Below are 20,724 nucleotides of genomic sequence, written 5' to 3' on the forward strand. Positions count from 1 at the left end.
ATGATTTGTGGAATTTTGTTGCAAGATCCACCGGCGAAACAATGCATGGGACGTCAGCCTGGCAACGGGGTTGCTGGGGTCATTGAGTATGCATAAGCTCCTCTCAGTGATCTATCATCTCCTCCCGCAATGTCGTTGAATAAGCCAAGGGATGTTGAGAGCTTTCAATGTTTGTTAGTGTAACTTGTCCCCGCAGTACATAAGCACGCGCTTTTGTATTACACAATGTGTAATACAGCTGTATGTTTATTAAACAGGTGATCACTTCACGGGCAAGTAATAAATTTGATTTTACTTAATTTAAGTTGTATTAACAGTAATAATTCTTGGATTCACGACAATTCTTTTGAATAAAAGATCAGATATTTAAATTTGTGTTGTATATTTTACCAATGCAAATTAATTGATGTTAAGTACGGCAGACCCTCTTTTCTGATAATTTTGCTATCACAGTATTCTCTTTTCTGGAATATGGATCCGTGCTCATTGTATCTTGGATCCTGTCAATAGTTTCCCCTGCTGTCACATACCTTAATACTGGCAGTTACATGAAGTCCAATATTCTGGAAGTGTGACCAGGGATTTGTATCTAAATTTAGAATTCCAAACAAAGTGACCTTGGCAAACAGATTGGGATATACCTTATATTATAAACTACAGTAAACTACGGTTATAACGAACACGCTTATAACGAACTAACGGATATAACGAACACACTTTTTAGTCCCGACTATATGCTGTAGTTATTCTGTATATATGCTTATAACGAATTACGGTTATAACGAACTAAAATAAGTAGTCCCTTTGAGTTCGTTATAACCGTAGTTTACTGTAATAATTTCATTAAATTCTGAGTTAATTTAGGATGGCAAAGATATGTTAAAACTTTTGCAGAGGGAAAGCTTACAGACATTTGCTGCAGATTTGGGGCGGAATATCAGCCTCTGAGCAAGTCTAGATCTATCCAGACGCCCAAATGAAATATATGTTATGAATCATTTATTATATAATAAAACAATGTAGCAGTGAGGGGAAATATGTACTGCTTTGATTTTATCAACTATTCTTTTATTTTTATTCATTAAAAAGACCCACTAATCTATTCCTTTCAGATTATATTGGTTTTACTTTGAGCACCAGATATAAAACATGGGCAATGTGACTGTTGACAATCTATTTATAGATATCCACATGATTTGCAACTTGTCCTTATGGTTTTCACACAATTACGATGGAAAGTAAGTTTCCCCGCCCTCGGATTGTTGAGTAGTAATGTTGACTTCCCTTTTGTGTTTTCAGTTGGTGAAACACGTTAAAAGGTAAGAATGAGTATTCTTTTGGAAACTGTTTATCCCCACTGTACGGCAGAATTGTTTTACAAAGATCAGTAAACTCATGTATTTTAGAAAGTTTTTTTTTTATTAAAGGTCTCTTTGAATTTTTCAAACGAAAAAAAAGTCCATTTTGATCAGTTAGGCCATTGATATAGGTTACCGCCATTTCTTTCCAATCCTTATACAGGATATATTTCTTATCTATTTTATTGTTATCGTTTTACCAAAACGAAAATTAAATTAATTCAACTAATTTGTGGCGTAATATAAATATACTTAGCCCAAAGGCGAGAATATTTTTCTTTTCTCAAATCTCATGTTTTTCTTTTACAAATACATAAAGGTCCGCTACAAGCATCATGACATATGATTCAACTAATTTTAAGTTAATACAACTAATTTGTGGCGTTATTGAAATAGTTCGCCCATGTTTTGGTCGAGGCCACAGAACGGAAGAACCCGGCCTGCCGCAACTTTGGTCTTGTGTATTGTAGTAAAATTTTAATAGCCTACGCTTTTAAGTTAATTTTACGTACCATATATCTTCCACCGATGACACTGGGTAATTAAGTGACACTGGGTGTGCAATATACAGGTACACATGTGCGTATTTTAAAGAAAAAGACCGATTCGTCTTTCATTGCATAACGTCTGGCTGAATATATCACATTCTAACGAAATCTCGAAATAATTATTACTTATATGGGGTGTCGAACTGACCAATGGGAAATATGTTTGAAGCCGATTGAGGAAAACGTGAGTTAATATTGTGACACGAAAGCAACTTTTAAATGCATTGCCACTTTTGGCATTAACAATGGAAACAGTCAATACAAAACAACAGCCTTCTTATATTAATTCCCATATTCTCACAAGTACTTTACATCTAATTACAGTGTCGGCCTAATTTACAGATAAGTCCACAATACACCACGCGTGAATAAACAGCTATGCAGGTTGTGGTGTGGGCAAATACCTAGCCTGTACATATATTTTTGTAGATACATGTATTACATATTTTCGTTAATTGTGGATGTATTAAGCACAAAGACACAAAATGTTTATGAAAGATGAATTGATGTCTTGATATATTCAACAAGAACGAATCTTGTATTTTCTCCGAGATCCTGATGTGTATCATCCTTTAATGGGTCATTCAATAAAAGTAAAACCGCACAGGTAGTATGTAGTTCATTGAACCTGACTACACAAAAAATCCGGTATAAAAAATTGGATATATGTTATTGGAAATTGTTGGTGGCCTGATATTCGACCAACGGTGCGTCAAAACGCAGCCGTTGTCGATTTGCAATGTCTTAAACAGCATTGTTTTTACACTTGTTCACAAATGTCAGTAAAGCAAAATGCACATGCAAGTTATGGCATTCGTAAGTCGTGGTGATGGCTATAAAAAGGCAGGCATAAGCCAACAATTTGTTCGAAAATGCAGAGACTCATCGCTGCCGATCGGAATATCGCAATAGGACGTATCCAAAGAGGGGAATTTGAGTCTTCTGTTACAACGTCCACCACAGCACCATTTGCCGTCTTTGGTACCGATACATATAGTTCAATTTCCACTGCAGACCGTCCGAGAACCGGCCGAACAAGAGTTACCATCCCTGCACAGGATCGCTTCAGTCGACTGTTCCATCTACGTCACCGCTCCAGTCGACTGTTCCACCTACGTCACCGCAATGCCAAAGCTACGGAGACCGCATCCCTGATTTGAGGAGGATATCGGACCAGACTGTCGGGAACCATCTTCGCGAGGCTGGAATCCGACCCAGAAGACCATTATCGTCCCTGTTTGGCAACAGATCCATCGGCATCGACGCTTGCATTGGTTCCATACCTTACAGCCTTGGAATTTGAGAAACAGGAGACTAGTGTGGTTTAGCGATGAATCACGATTTCTTCTTCACCGGCGAGATGGAAGACAACGTGTTTATTGTTGTCGAAATGAGCGTTTTGCCTTACATTGTGTACGTGAATTTGACAATTTCTGTGGCGGTAGTGTCATGGTGTACGGGGCCATATCCTACACCACGAGATCTGGCTTGGTTGTGGTTCAAGGAAATTTGCAGCAAATCGCGACATGAATCAAATTCTTCAACCTCACCTTCTTCCAATTATTGACCGCCAGATGGAGATGTTTCAACAGAACAACGCTCCACCGCATACAGCTCGTGTCACGGTAGCCTACCTCCATAATGCCAACATCAGCGGCTTGCCCTGGCCGTCGAGATCTCCATATCTCAACCTAATCGAACACCTCTGGGGTGAACTCGATCGACGTGTACGTCAACGTCAGAAGACGCCGCACACACCCCTACAACTGACCAACACGTTACAAGCAAAATGGCGCAGAATTCAGCAGGACAGAATTCGTACACTTATCCAGTCAGCGCCGAGCAGATGCAGAGCCGGGTCTGACACCGGGGCGGTCACACGAGATACAGAGTTCAGCGCAACCTTGTGGCCTTCTGTGACATGACGCTGAACAGTTTTCAATGCCTTTGTACACCGACAACATGTGACTATCAAGCACCAAAATTGCATATTTGTATCTTTTATTTTCTATTGAATTAAATATATCGATTTTATTAGGTACAATGAATTTACTGAAAATCTACCTATGCGTTTCTTTTTTTGAAGAGTGTATGTTTGAGGCGATATCAAAGGAGCCGCCCAACAGACAGTGTTGTCCGCTTCGCGTGAACTACCACCCCACTCTCTTGCTTTCGTGTCACAATATTCACTCAAATTTTCCTCAATCGGCTTCAAACATAATTCCCATTGGTCAATTTGACACCTCATATAAGAAATAATTATTTCGAGATTTCGTTAGAATGTGATATATTCAGCCAGACGTTGTGAAATGAAAGACGAATCGGTTTCTCTCTTTAAAATACGCGCATGTGTACCTGTATATCGCATACCATAATTAATTAATCACTGAATTACCCAGTGTGATGAATGGAAGGTATATATGGAACGTAACATCCACTTGAAAGCGTAGGCCGTTAACATTTTACTACAATACACCAAACCAAAGATGCTGCAGACCGGGTTCTTCCGTTCTGTGGCCTCGTCTTTGTATGTCACCATAAACAATGTAACGAATAGAAATGTAACAACGAGACATTAGATGGGAAATGATAAAGAAAATTAACCAAGTAAACTTAAATGTTGTGGATGATAACGCCAATGAATTGGAGTACACTCGCATGAATTCGGATGATAAACTATAAATATATGTTTAGAGATGAGGCTGGGTTCATAAAAGATCGTTACGATATGTACGAAAGGTAAAACTTGTAAAAGTTCTATAAAGATAACATCCAACAAAAGGCCCATTTTAAATAGTAATGTACTTATATAATAGAACGTATGTTTCACATGATACAATATACTTTGCACACAAGTAGTTAATGTTTCAAAGAGACCGACCACAACATGGGCGAAATAGTTTAATAACGCTACAAATTAGTTGAATTAAGTTAAAATTAGTTGAATCTTGTGTCATGATGCTTGTAGACACACCTTGATGCATTTGCAAATGAAAAACATGAGTTTTGAGCATAGGAAAATATTCTCGCCCCTTGGCGAATTATTTTTATAACGCCAGAAATTTGTTGAATAAAGTTAAAATGAGTTGAAACATGTGTTATGATGCTTGTAAACACACCTTTATGTATTTGTAAAAGAGTAACATGAGTTTTGAGCAAAGGAAAATATTCTCGCCCGTTGGCCAATCCTTTTCACCAATGGGCGAAATATTTTAACAACGCCACAAATTAGTTGAATTAAGTTAAAATGAGTTGAATCATGTGTCATGATGCTTGTAGACACAACTTTATGCATTTGCAAAAGAAAAAACATTTTGAGTTTTCGAAAGATTTTGTTTTACATTTTTTATTCCTTTTTCTTTGACGTACCCATGAGAACAGCATGTTCAATTTTCGAAGTACCTTTGACAGAGACTGGCCACAGCATGGAGAGTTTCTGGACAAATGGGTTTCCAAAATTTAAATGGGTCATGTTATATTCTTTTTGCATGTAAAGAATATAACGTTTTAGGGAAAATTAACATTTTGTGCATGGATCTACGTAATTGGGATACGATAGCATGCATCAACCAGGTCAGCAATCTGACTAACCGATCTCGTTGGTCGGCTCTTACGACTAGCATCGGATGCTGAAGACCAATTCTAAATCGGATCTTCACGAGTTTTGAACATACGTTCTGAGGTTCACTGTAGTTTCTGTAGACCGAGGGGAAAAAGCAATTGTGCTGTACAGTTACACTGATAGTCACTTTTTATTCAAACGGGAACAATAATAGATTGGAATTCTTTTTTGAGACTCGGAAACATTCCATTAAATATTCTGGGTTTAGCTTGGGTGTCTTGTTAAAGACAAGATATATTTTCGATCAGTGCTTCAAAACAGCCGATATTGTTCTGTGAAAGGAAACGAACAATTAGAAAAGCCTTGGAATAGCGAGAAAATATTCCGTAAAGCAAACTATCCGCCGAGTCAGTTTGTACCAATCAATGAGTACCATACACTCTTCAAAAAAAGAAGCGCACAGGTAGATTATTAGTAAATGCATTGTACCTGATAAAGTCGATATATTGATTTAATATCATACATACAAATATGAAATTTTGGAGCTCGATTTATATACCGGATGTTTTGCGTCGTCAGGTTCAATGAAGTACATACTATATGTGCGTTTCTTTTTTTGAAGAGTGTAAATAATACAATTACGCGTGATGCCCGGACAATGCTGATACTATCAATTATTCGATGGATATCAGGCCATATAGCTTTACGGTGTTAAGAAAACAACTACTCTACTGGGACTAGACAAACATGATTTCACGCCATATTTACTTTGAAAAAAATTTGAAATAACATTGGAAAAAGAAAAGTGTGCCTCGGGTTTTACAAGAACAAATGTTCACTGAACATGATGTATGTAGTAAAGAATGAGCTGTTAAAACAATACACAAAGTTATCATCTGTAACGTATTCTTTGTAATACATAAATGTGAATATGAAAAAATGATTTTTCCAAGATAGATTAAAGTAATACTATAACATCTTTTGCATATATGTTTCCCTTGTGAAGAAAAATGAAAACACATCTTTTACAGCTGGCATTTATTTTTGTGATATACAATTACATTTCATGACTTGATAGGCAACACATACTTGAGTTCGCTATCAACACATGTGTACGATTTAATCAACGCCCGGCTCATACAGATTTATTGATGTGTCACACATTCCGCGAATGAAGCACACAAGATACTTACTGAAGTTGATTTCTCATATAATTTCGTATTTGGCTATTGTAACATTAATATTAATCTATGCATTTGATTTGTTTAATATCATGAGGTGAGGTATTTAGAGAAACAAACTAAGGGTGATTTCTTGCCACCAATCCTTTCTTAAAACAACGTGTATGACTTAACGCAGTCACATCAATTTAATTCTGTTGATTACCATCTTATAAGGTGCCTCCACACACCCGTCTGCTCATGTCCAGCACCATATCCGTCAGCACGCGTGGGGGGACGTACACTGTGGTGGTAAACTTGTTGTCGCTGTACCAACTACTGTATAGTTTACCACCCAAAACAGCCAACTGTTCCATGTGACTATTTCTGTTATGTGTATACTTGTGAGGGAAGAGTTCAATTAACCCTGTTCCAGGAACCTGGAACAACGTGAGTGCTAACCCTGCACCGTGTACACCGATCAAAATATCCGTTTCCGTGATCAGTTGTATTTGTTCTCTGATGGTCAAAGTCTCCAACGCTATGGCTTGTACAGGAGTTCCAGGAAATGTGTTTTCCAGCGCCTGAATAAGTTCATCAGAATTATTAAACTGTCTCTCTATTATTCCCCTGACGTTTCGTGGATGGGCTATGTAGTTTCTTCTCAACACAACAGTTATCCTAATCCTGCCACAAGCTAGTTTCCTGCCAAGAAAGCCTCCTGCACGATCAGAGACATCATAACGGAAGTCGTCGATATAAGGAATAGATTTGGCTTTGCGCACAATGGGCACCCGTTTCAACTCGGGGACAAGGACAAACTGCTCCAGGAGCGTTGTTTTTTTTAACCATCCCACTCTGACGACCTTCTTGAACAGCAGTTCCCACAATCCGTCTAGGGCAGTAGCTGGATGGGCGTCAAGGATGAGAATGGTGGTCTCGGCAGCTGTTCTGTTCATTTCCCGGGTATTCAGATATGCGTTGTACAGTTCTATCACGGTCCAGTACATATTTGCATAGTTGATGCGAACAATTCCAACAGTTAGTCCGTCTAAACTCTCAATGTATTCCATCTCTGTTTTATTGGACACTGTGATTACGTTTGTCAAATCATTTAGAGGTGCTCGTTGATGAGATATTCCCAAGTGTCTCTTTAAACCGGTTTTTCCTCTGCATAGGGCTGTTAAGATGCCGAATTCAAAGTTTAAATATTCCATACTTTCATTTTGATGTTTAACTTCAGTGATGTTCTCGCCTCCTCTTCTGGTTCCAAAACTTCTTGAAGGATCTAAAACTATGTCCTCTAACTTCATACCACCAGATGGCAAATACCCCATGCTCTTTGAACATTCTCGTTCATGCCCATTTCTGTTCAACAACAATCGTTTAGTGCCAAAGAAAACCCAGCTTCCTGCGTTTGTTATTGCTACGACGAGATAGGATATCGCAATGATATAAATGATGATTTTCAATCGCGACATTAGTTTTCTTGTACGCCTGAATAACATATTAAAATATCTATCAGCTATATTTTAAACAAATAACGGCAATAACTGATTGCTTACTAAAACGTACTCTTAACCAGCTTGAAACAGATAAAGATTTAAGTTAGATAATAATTTTCTAATGTCTACGATGATTGTGGATTAAACATACACATGATGATGATTAATATCGTATGATTTTTAGTTGAGCGTCTGTGAGTATACTGTCGATATCAACCACTACTCAAAACAAATAATATTACACGTACGTTGTTGTTGATGAGCGACGTTAAACGTGAATGCAACTGCAAGTTTTGTTCACAAATCTAGAACTTCGACGCAGTACAAGAGGACGGTCAGTATGCTCCCTCACATGAGATCTGTATCAACATTTGTGATGGGAGTGAGGGTGCAGCAGATTCAGGGCCTTTGTTCTCTGTAACAAATTTCACAAATCCTTTTAGAAAGAAAGGAGGTTATCCTTATTTATTCAAACAATTATTTTGCAGTTATATCAGCATCAGTTTGTTCAATACTGGTATACTATTTCGCATACTGAGATAACATCAAATGACAAATCCTGGTTATCGGTTCTTCATCTCGATCGGAGTTTTAGGTTAGTTTTGTACCTGGTTTTACATTTTCTGCCCAATCGAACTAAATGTAAATGATGCACCTGGAAATTCTTCAAGCACCCCCTGTTTTTTTGACAACGCTATCTGACAACATCGTTTCACTCGCGTTCAGTCTGAAATATGATGGGAAAATAAAAGCTACCTGGAGGCTCTCTTGAATAACTTGAGTAACGAAAACACAGATGACGATGGCAATGTTCAATATGTAAAGGGGAATGTCCGAATGAACTCTCCATTCCTCAAAAATAATGGAGCCGAGGTCCATATATATATATATATATATATATATATATATATATATATATATATATATATATATATATATATGGTTTATCAAATTGCTTTTAAAATGAACATTGTTAAGGTAACATGCAGTTACACATTATGCTACATATTATTAATGCCGTCTTGTGATGCTGTAGTTTAGAACGACAATTGGACGTCCCCAAATGAAATGATGCGTGTTCGAGCATCGCTGGCGACACATATTTACGGACAAAATGTTGAAATCATTCACCTGAATATTTGAAACGTTGCTTAAAGATAATGTATAATTGACAAACAGCTGCCTATTCCTGAAGAATAATGGAGCGTTTAAACAATAATACGACGTCGCTGGTGTGTGTTAATTTCATTGCGCGATTAGCAGTTTCTACAGTGTTGTACTTGAATCAAAATGGGAACCATAATAACGATAGATCTGGGAAGTTGTAAGATCGGGTATAAATGACCATTGTTATGCGAAAACGCTCATTGTAATCTCATATAGACAAATCAAAATCCTTGAACTCAGCAGCGAGTGTAACCCCCACGTGTTATTCACGGGCGGCTGCTTAATAATTCCTAAATGGATACAAATTTGAAACGTGTTTAATTGTTTTGCCTTGCTCAGTGGCTATAAGAATTAAGATACTGAATATTATAGCAGAAATTAAAGCATACGTTGGGTTACTTGGATACAAAATTTACCAATGAAATCCTCCGGTATAACATATTTAAAGATTAACGTTCGGTGTTTTTACAATGAATGTAGACGCCTCTTGCAAAATGTCTATGGAAAATTGAGTTTTAAAATCTATTTGATATATCAACTCACCTTTTTTGTATTTCAACATATACAATGCAGATTTAGTCGTCTGACATAACACCTCTTCATTGTCCCTTTTACCATCATGCGTAAACGTACATGTCTTTCTTTACAGATCAACCAATGTTTAAAACGCGTGGTGTGAGCCACTGTCATGTTAAAAGGCTGATGAATGAATAATTATGCATTTATACATAAGAGGACAACACATACCTGTAAAATGTAAAAACAATAACACAGTGGACAGAATGGCAGAGGTACATTGCTGTGCGACGACTGTTCTCTGTTGCTGTTAAGTCGCTATATAAGTGCAATAATCTTGGACGCGACGTTAAACCCCATTTCACCTCACCCCACCTCACCTGTTGCTGTTAAATGCGTCGATACACGCGCAACCGCGACATATGGTGTCACCCGCAGCTGTACATCAGGGTTGTTCAGTATTTCGTTTCAGCAAAAGATCTATACTACATATACATGCGAAATCACTGTGTGATAATTATCTTTACATTGTCTGAGATCTTTTGACCAGGATAGATATTTTTTACAGTGTTACCTCTGATTATATTTCTGTATGTGTAGGATTGTACTACGACGTGTCTTGATGGAAGCATTACAGTGCATATATTTCATTACACTTTTTATATGTTTCACAAAATAACTTAACCTAGGAAATTTGACCATCATCTAAACCACCTGTACCACCTGTTTTGTGTAGTCAACTTTGACGGCATATGGTAGATAACATAGACGGAAATTACAACATCAAAGTAATTGTTAGTGTGATACGAGTAGAGCTGTGCGGATATATAACTCCTTGGGTATTGGTCCTCGGCACACTTGCTTGAATGAACCCTAAGGACCTCACAGCTCTCTTCTCTCTTGTTTCAAGCTAAGAAAACATTTAAATATTCCTATTCTATGACTAAACTTCTCATTTCATTGATATTATTATCTGGAAAATTTTAGCGTTGAATCAGTACTGCCGTATTGTAACGCTCAATCTACTATGTACACGTTCTAAATGACTGCCCATTATATATTATTTATCGTTTAATACTCAGGCACTGTCCAGTGATGTTTGAAGTGTAATGCGTCGTGGGCTCCTCCAGTTTATGTGTCATTAATATGCGACAACAATAGTTCCCTCCTGTATTTCGACATCCATGATTATATACCCCATCAATGTCCATCATTATCTGTTCCCTATACAACGGTTGAGGGTTAAAACTGTTGAGAGATATGACTGATACGTTCGCAACCACGAAATATGTTGTCATCTGCAGCTGTGCCCCATGGTTGATAAGATATTCTTTTAGCGTTGCACAGATTGTTCTAGCCTTGATGGAGCAAACGAAATCTGTGCTGACATACTTATTTTATCATATATATATATATATATATATATATATATATATATATATATATATATATATATATATATATATATATATATATATGTGGGGAATACATTTGAACCGAACGGGGAGTGATCTGAGCCTTGAGTGAGTATTCTGGCCTCGGTGTCCCCGTGCTTTAACTATAATAGCTCAGGGCAAAACTATACTTTATTACACTACACAGTGGGTGGAGCAAACATTATTTCTTATTTAGACTGTATGCACGCATTTCAGTAAAGAGGCTAGGTGATAGGTGAAGTGAAGATCTTCTGCAATAAGTTCGTTAGTAAATATTGTCATTGTTGTATATGTAGTTTAATGCAATATGTTAAGTATTGATTTCATTTGCGATGTCATGTGGATACAAACACATCTGCAGGGATGTAAAGCTGTTTGATATAGTTGCTAAATTGAATAACTATTCTAATTAATCAATTTTCCTCAGTTAATGTCATAGGTTAAATAACGTGAAATGAGGACCAGATTGTCATCTCTGACAGATGTTGCATCGTAAATAAGATGAGTTTGATAGTGTTATTCAAGCTGATGCAGGACAGTATTATAGCGAGCAAATTGTTCGTTAGCCTTTCCATTTGACGATGTTGTCTAATGTCGCTCTTAGAAATGGTGTCTGTTGTTCTGTCATGATCTTAATCATGTATGGTGGTACAAAGCGTCACTGAAGAGGAGATATCTTCAGTGCCAATTGTGGCAAATAGCACTATAGCAACAATATTCCTATATTGCTGTATGACGGCGATCTGTATATAATCGAGTCTGGACCAGGTAATCCAGTGATTGACATCATGAGCATCTATTCACGCATTTTGGATATGATGGCATGCAATGAAGCAAGTCACCGGGCCTGACCACCCTATCCATGTAGTCGCCTCTTACGACAAGCATGGTTTGCTGGAGACCCCTGAGGTCAACCGTTTTCTGTTCACCCCAATGTTTGGAATTCATTAGAAAGGGGTTGTTTCTGTTTATTCATTTTATTGCAAGACACAGACACAACATACGTACAGCTTGTACAAGGACATATTTTGTGCAGTCTGTTTTATGTCTTCTAACAGTGTACGTTTAAGCTGTACTTCCATTCTCATCACAAACGTGGATACTTCCTCACGTGGGGAAAGGAACAGGCTGCCTTCAAGGTATTTTGTACACATCAGCATATGTGGTCATCAGTTATATTTCTCATTAGTTGCATTGGGGGCCATCTCCACAAGTGCGATCTCCAGACAGCCATAGTATATTGGCAGGCAGAACCATCTACATCGTATGTTACTGATCAGCATCACACTAAATACGTATAATTCGCAATTAACACAGACGTTAGAATACTATTATATATTTTCAATAATATATTCAAGCTTGGTAATCTGTAAGCAGTCAGTTAAGGGCATTGTTTTAATAACATATAGTTCATAAATATGTTTAGATTTAGGTTGGTTTCACGAACATTATTGTCACTATTCAGAGTTAACAGGGACTGTCTGTTGGAATTGTTCGTATCCACTGTGCGAATATGACCGTGATAGAGCTGTACAGAGCAAATCTGAATTCCCGGGAAATGAACAGAACTGTTTCCGAGATCACCATTCTCATCCTTGACACCCATCCAGCTACTACCCTGGACGTACTGTGGGAACTGCTGTTCATGAAGGTCGTCAGAGTAGGATGGTTAAAAAAACACGCTCCTCGAGCTTTTTGGCCTAGTTCTCGAGTTGAAACATGTGCCTATTGTGCGCCGTGCCCAGTCTGTTCCGTACATTGACGGCTTCCGGTAAGATGGCTCTCATCGGTTTGGAGTACTTCTGGATTTCTTGGTTTCAAATATGTGTTGTGACTTTAACCGTCGGATAAGCTGAATGAAATTGCTGTTATAACCATTCTTAGTCCTCTGCAAATCAACACATTCGGAAACCATGGTTTGATAAAGACTGCAAACAGGCTAGGAAGTGCAGGAAAAAAGCGGAGAAATATTTCCACCGACATCCAACTGTACATAATTTGGATCGTGTTAAAATCACAAATGCCAAACCATGTGCAAAACCATGGAGCGAATGGTAAACAATCGACTGGTGTGGTACTTGGAAACTAACAATCTTATAAGTAACATTCAATGTGGTTTCCGTCAAAATAGAAGTACCATTGACCATCTTGTCAAAAATGCAATTGTCAATAATCAGCATGCAGTATCAATCTTTTTTTATTTAGAAAAAGCATATGATACCACATGGAAGTATGGCATTTTAAAAGATTTGGGGTTAAGAGGCCGTTTGCCTCAAATTATATGAAAAAATTTAACAGACCGACAATTTCAGGTTCGTGTGGGTTCCACCTTATCTGACCATTATAATCAGGATCAGGGAGTCCAACAAGGCAGTATTTTGTCTGTAACTCTGTTTAGTATAAAGATTGATATGATTCCATTGATGGTTCCCTTTTTTGGTATGGCTAATATTAAAAAAATAAAAGTGATTTCGGTTAATCGCAGAGGCTTAGCAGATATAAATATCAGAAAGGAAGTCCTGAATATTTGGAGAAAAAGAAAGGTCTCTATTGTTTGTTTACAAGACATTCACATTTCAAAAAATGATGTTACTCTTTTGAGGAATGAATGGGGTCTATAAAGCATAATTGCATAATTGCACCATATAAATCCACTTAGAGGTGTTGCTATAATTTTTGATAATAATGTAGACATAACAATTCATAACACTAAAAGAGATGAAAATGGCAATTATATGATAGCTGATATAACTCTTGAAGGTACAAGACTAACATTAACTAATCTATATGGACCTAATTGTGATGATCCTGATTTTTATAAAAACCTATTTGATAATATCGATAACTTCGAAAATGATTCATTAGTTATTGTAGGTGACTGGAACCTTATTCTTAATCCTGCAGTTGATTTAGAAAATTATAAAAATATAAATAACCCAAAAGCAAGACGAATAGTATTGAAAAATAATAGAATCGTTAAATATGATAAATATATGTAGAGAACTGAATACAGACTTAAAGAAATTTACATGGTTGAAGAAAAACCCAAGACAACAAGCTGGGTTGGACTTCTTTGTCTGAAGATATAAGAAATATGACATTGGAAACAAACATTTTACCCGGATATAGAAGCGACCACTCAGTCATAACGTTATCTTTCTCCAGTATAATTAATCAAGAAAGAGGACGCGGATATTGGAAATTAAATACTTCACTCCTATTAAATAAAGATTATACAGATTTAGTTAAAACAGTTATAGAAGAAACTAAAAAAGAATATTCTGAGAATAGTGATAGTGAACAAAGTGAGTTAGACATCAAACTTAAAATAGATGATTTATTTCTTGAAACCCTCTTAATGAAAGTTAGAGGGAAAACAATTTCATTTTCTTCAATCATTAAAAGAACCAAAATCAATCAAACAAAATAATTAGAAAGTAAGATAAGCGATTTGGAAGATGACATAAGGCGACATTTTCAACAAATAGACGAAAAACATGTATCCGAATTATCAAAATACAAATTAGAAATGGAACATATTAAAGAAGAGGAAATAAGAGGAATACAAATTAGAAATAGAATGCAATGGTATGAGGAAGGAGAAAAACCAACAAGTTATTTCTGCCACTTAGAAAATAGAAATTATGTCAGTAAATTAATAAAAAGTTATAACTAAAGATGATACGGTAATAACAGACGGCAATTGCATTTTAGATAAATTAAGAAACTTTAATAAAAAAATTATAAACTTCTGATAGCAATGACAGAAATTACGAAAATTTAACAAATTTAGAGACTCCAACGTTAGACAACCAAATGAAAAACTTATTACCAAAGAGAAATTGAGCTTAAAGAAATTTCATTGGCAGTTACAAACATGAAAAACAATAAAAGTCCCGGTATTGATCGCTTTGCTATTGATTTTTTAAAGTTTTCCTGGAAAGAACTAAAATTCTGGATACGCATATCTGCAAATAACACAATGAGTATGACAGGGAAACGAGGAGTTATAACCTGTATACCAAAACAAACAAAGCATCATTATAAGATCTAAATAATTTCGATCAGAATATGGTTACACATTTCTAACTGAACTTAACTTCAATGTTTTAAAAACTAAGATTGAGTTCCAGTGACAGTAGCCCCCAAATCTCCCACGTTACCAGTGTTCATTACGAGGAAGTAGATCGCCATGAACACCTTTGAATAAAAATTTGATTGATGAAGACCAAAAAATGTTTATATAAAAACACATAATTTGAGATTTATTACTTAAAAAATGGAACAATATCATATAAGAAAATTAATAAATTAATAATTTCCATCTAGCCTTAACAGATATGGTAAAGAATTCCTAAATTCAAACTAACACAAAGCACAGATACTTATGATGATCTACATGTGTGGAAACAATTTTGGAAAATGTATCAGCTATACAAAACCAGTCATCAAAATTTCTAAATTCCATCATGTTTCCATGAAAACAGAAAAAGAGAAACTTTCAGAATCTTATAAAAGATAAAAAAAAACAACCATCATAGTGGTTAATGTAGCAAGTTTGCTGAAGCTAGGATACATAATATTGTAAACATGGATCGTACAAAAACTCTACCCAAAATTTATGTTTCACCATGATTCCATGGAAACGGCAAAAATAAAAAAAAATCAGAATCTTCAAACTAGCAAAAGGCACAAGTACTCATTGTGGTAAATGTGTGTAGCAAGCTTGATGAAGCTAGGATGCATAGTTAAAAAGATATGGGCCGTACAAAACACCCACCCTAAAAGTTTAAGTTTCTTAATGTGTCCATGGAAACGGCAAAAATGAAAAAAATCAGAATCTTCAAACTAGCAAAAGGCACACGTACTCATTGTGGTAAATGGGTGTAGCACGTTTGGTGAAGCTAGGGTGCATGGTTAAAAAGTTATGGGCCGTACAAAACACCCACCCTAAAAGTTTAAGTTTCTAATGTTTCCATAGAAACGGCAAAAAATAAAAAGTTCAGAATATTCAAACTAGCACAAGGCACAAGTACTCATTGTGGTTATTGTGCAGAAAGTTTGATGAAGCTAGGGTGCATAGTTAAAAAGATATAGGCCGTACAAAACACCAACCCTAAAAGTTTAAGTTTCTTAATGTTTCCATGGAAACGGCAAATATTAAAAAGTTCAGAATCTTCAAACTAGCAAAAGGCACAAGTACTAAAGGACGGAAGGACGGACTGTCGGAAGGACGGACGGACGGAAGGCTGTATACCTCGATTTACTTCGTAAACGGGGATATAATAAATAGATTGGTTGCTAAATGGAGAAAAAGAAATCTAACGCTAATAGGAAAAATTACAGTCATTAAAACTTTAGCTTTGTCAAAACTAGTTCATATATTTTCGACACTACCTAACTCCCCTGACTTTATTAACTGCTTTGGAATATATCCAAAAACAGTTCAGATGTAAACGGTTCATCATCTTTTCAGATTCTTTATCATGTCTACAGGCAATAAAATCTAGCTCTTCAGGTCATCCATTCATTTTAGATATTTTAGAACTATATAATGACCTTGCTACTGGCCATTACGACAACGTTTTTTGCTGGTTGTCCAGTCATGTTGGAATCACGGGTAAAACTATGGCTGATGCTGCAGCAAAACCAGTTCTCAACAATTCTGTGACACCCATTTCTAATACCATACAGTGACTACAAACCTGTCATTAGGTACTATATCAAAGATCTAATGCAAAAGAAGTGGGACTCCCATGTAGGTACTAATGAATAACATGCAATAAAACCAACTATCGGTTATCCTTACTTGGGTTGTCAGTCCAGATTTGATGAGGTCATTATGCGACGATGTCGTATTGGCCATTCGCGTTATACACATGAGTACTAATTACAAGGTGAAGAACCTCCATTCTGTGTCCCTTTTGATGAAAGAATCACAGTTAAGTATGTCCTGCTTGACTGTATTGATTTTTCCATCACAAAGGATAATTGTTTACAGGTTTCATCTGTTTTGTTTAGATGGATACAGTCATTTCTGTCTGAAAGGGTATTCAGGTGCGTATTAGGACAGTTCTGTCTGTCGTGCACATCATAGATAATGGTACTGCACAAGGAAGTGTTTTGGCCCAGTTTTGTTTAATGGCATTTATTAGTCTTCCTGTTAATGTCGATGCTGCACAGTTTGCAGAAGATGGTTCTTTCTGTAGACGATTTGCTAAGTTTCAGTTTGTTATAGAAGCAATTAAATTGTTTTGGACATAGTTAATGCCTGGTGTTCAAAATACTGTTTCAAAATATCCCACTCAAAATCAGTAGCAATGATGATCACTCATCGTAAAATCCCTTCAAAGGTTGAGTTATCACTTGGGGACCATAACCTAGATGTTATATCAGAGTTTAAAGTCAGGTCATATACCTCATCTTTGCAGCCATTGTAACAGTGTTATTAAGCTATTGAAGTGTGTGTCCAAAGCCCAATGGGGACCTGATATATCTACTATGTTATTACTATATAAAGCACCTATCCTATCAAACCTTGACTATGGCTGTCAAGTCTTCATGTCTGCTTCTCAAAGCCGACTCATTAAACTTGATCACATTCATTCAAGAGCTCTAAGAATTCGCCCTGGAGCGTTTGTAACTCCAATCTCGGTTCTTCAAGTAAGTGTTCCGACTTGCACTTGTTCATTCGGCGTCAACAGATATCACATAAATACTTTCCAAAGATGAAGGGTGATATTGCTGGAATATTGCTAAAAGTGGCGTAAAACCAAACTCACTCACTCACTCAGTTAGAATTCAGTTACTGGTATATTCAAAGAGGACAAATATTCTCAAAAAATATTTAAGTAAGACAATTTACACACTAATGTTATTGGTCATGATCTTAAATGAGTTCGAAAATGTGTGTCTTATGGCCCTTGCTCAGTGCGTTTCAACCTAGTGCATACCGCGCGAAATGGGGACAAGTGTTCTTAGAAACTACAGAAGTTAGATGACTGAAAGTTGCATGCTTATATAAGAGAGACTTGCCAAGACTGATTTCGAATATTGGTGCCGTATATGATATTTTTTCCAGAGTTACTTTCCCTGCTACATGTTTTAAGATTTTGAGCATGCAGTTACGTCCCTTGACGTTTGATAGCGTCTTCAATAGGGACAAGTTTTCTAAAATAATACTCAAGTTAGCTTATCAAAGAGATACTAAGAGAATGAGTTCGAGAATCGGTGCCATAAATTATTTTTTCCAGAGAAGGGGCCTTTTGTATGTATTTATTTCACATTTAATCACTTTCTTTCTCATGACATATATTTGGTGTCTATCTCTTCTTAAGGCTTCATAGGACTCGTTTTATATAGTTTATACTCACAACAACACTGTGTATGAGCAAAACAATTCTAATGTGCACCATGGCGGAGGATAGTGGTGTGTATCTCTTCTTAAGGCTTCATGGGACTCGTTTTATGTAGTTTATACTAACAACAATACTGTGTATGAGCAAAACAATTCTAATGTGCACCATGGCGGAGGATAGTGGTGTGTATCTCTTCTTAAGGCTTCATAGGACTCGTTTTATATAGTTTATACTCACAACAACTCTGTGTATGAGCAAAACAATTCTAATGTGCACCATGGCGGAGGATAGTGGTGTGTATCTCTTCTTAAGGCTTCACAGGACTCGTTTTATATAGTTTATACTCACAACAATACTGTGTATGAGCAAAACAATTCTAATGTGCACCATGGCGGAGGAAAGTGATAACGCTGTTTTCTTGTTTAATTAAAACTATGAGACAAAATATTTATGTAAAAACACATTGAAGCAATGTAGACAAATTTGTCTTTCAACAACATGAATTCATTTTTATTTTTAAAAAGCACTGTCAGTACGACAGAAGCATTCGGGGCTACTTGTGTTACACCGATGGCAGCTGCCACAAAGTTACAACAGTAAATATATTGCAAATGTAGGCAACAAAACATGAAAAATTAACTTTTATATTCGGCCCAAGTATTGCGAGTTCATGAAACTAAAGTAATTATACACACAATGAATACATATTTATTTATCTCGCAACTACTGTTAAGGATATCTAGGATATCTAGCATGATTTGTTTAGTTTGGTCAACATCAGATGGCGTGGTATTGATCTGACGTATGTTTTGTTTGGGCTGGTTTAGTGGGTTGTTCAGATTGTTTGTTTGAGATTGTTGGTGTGGGTTGTATATTTTTGGAGGATGGTATGTACTTCTAAGGGTTGTATTTTTTGGGCGATTTGGTAATGGGGGTGGGAAGTTTGGCTTGCTGGATATTGGAGGGAAAGAGTGATGGAGCCCGAGGAGATGCTATTGTTGAGGATGATGCCATGACAAACAGAGTACAATGAGGGTATGCACAATAAAGGGGGAAAAGGTGAAAATAAAACAAGTGGCTGCCTTTCAAAAAGAATCTAGTACGTGGAGGAACAGAAAATTATTTTGTCTGTGCTTGATATAGTTTTAGAGCAAAGGTATATTAATATCAATGTGACATTAAGTTTAACTTGAGGCAATTAATACTTCAGGTGGTGTATATTAAAGGTAGGTGGCTATTCTGGGATATACGCTATTTTCTACCTGAATAGACAAAGTGTTGTCTGAATGGAAAATAATGCAAGTGAAGAAGAAAAGGAAACACAAACTTAATTAAAGTTATATGGAAATACTTGAATAAAGTACGGTGGATAATGGAAATAAACTAGAATCATATAGTGATGAATCAACTACACAAGAGGAAATTGGCCAAACTAATTGCTTTGATCTTTGTCGATGATATTTATCTAGCTGGCTTCCAACTGCCCATTGCTATTTCCATTCTTTTACCTCTCAGCGCTATTTATCTCCGGTCTTCCGTTTGCCCATTGTCCACTGCCAATTATCAGGAAGTAATAATTCATGTCCTGGCTTCCAGTTGTCCATAACTATCAGCTATCGGTGCTAATTATCTGTTGGGTTCCCTTGGTTAGTTTCCACCTTTTCTTATCTTATTACTTTTGTTGCCCTTACATGTACATCTATATGCTCTCTGCATCATAGCATTCATTCACCCGATGAAGGAGTAAGTACATACTACGAAACTTTGTGTTCCTCATAAAAAAGGAGTTGACATCCATAAATTCTCTTCCGTATGTGTGTCACTGCTAAATGCCTTTCAAATATTTGATAGAACAATTTAAAAAGAAATAATCCCAGATCTACAAGAATATCAAGTAGTCGATCCGTTTGATGAACACATTTGCATCGTGTCTCACTTCAGCAAACACCGTGCTCTTGCTGCGCAGGATCGCACTGTTTTATGTGTGGCTCTCTGTTGCCAAATCTTAATTTGTCTCTGTAGACTTGCTCCTTAGATGGACACACTTGCAACGTGCCACAACTATATCTTAACGAACAGAATTGCACTGTTTCATACTTGGCTCTCGGTTAATC

At 36.6% G+C, this 20,724-nt stretch overlaps 1 protein-coding gene across 1 annotated transcript; it reads right to left on the reverse strand.

Annotated features, from left to right (window-relative positions):
• Positions 1-6,858: 6,858 nt before the first annotated feature.
• Positions 6,859-8,504, reverse strand: LOC139457170 (uncharacterized). Its single transcript, XM_071238597.1, has 2 exons — positions 8,486-8,504; positions 6,859-8,153 (listed from the first exon to the last, which is right to left on the reverse strand). The coding sequence occupies exons 1-2, from the start codon at positions 8,502-8,504 to the stop codon at positions 6,859-6,861; spliced, it is 1,314 nt and encodes a 437-aa protein (XP_071094698.1).
• Positions 8,505-20,724: the final 12,220 nt, after the last annotated feature.

The sequence above is a fragment of the Haliotis cracherodii genome, unplaced genomic scaffold (assembly GCF_022045235.1).
Source record: "Haliotis cracherodii isolate W230 unplaced genomic scaffold, xgHalCrac1.p SCAF_1, whole genome shotgun sequence".
Lineage (NCBI taxonomy): Eukaryota > Metazoa > Mollusca > Gastropoda > Lepetellida > Haliotidae > Haliotis > Haliotis cracherodii.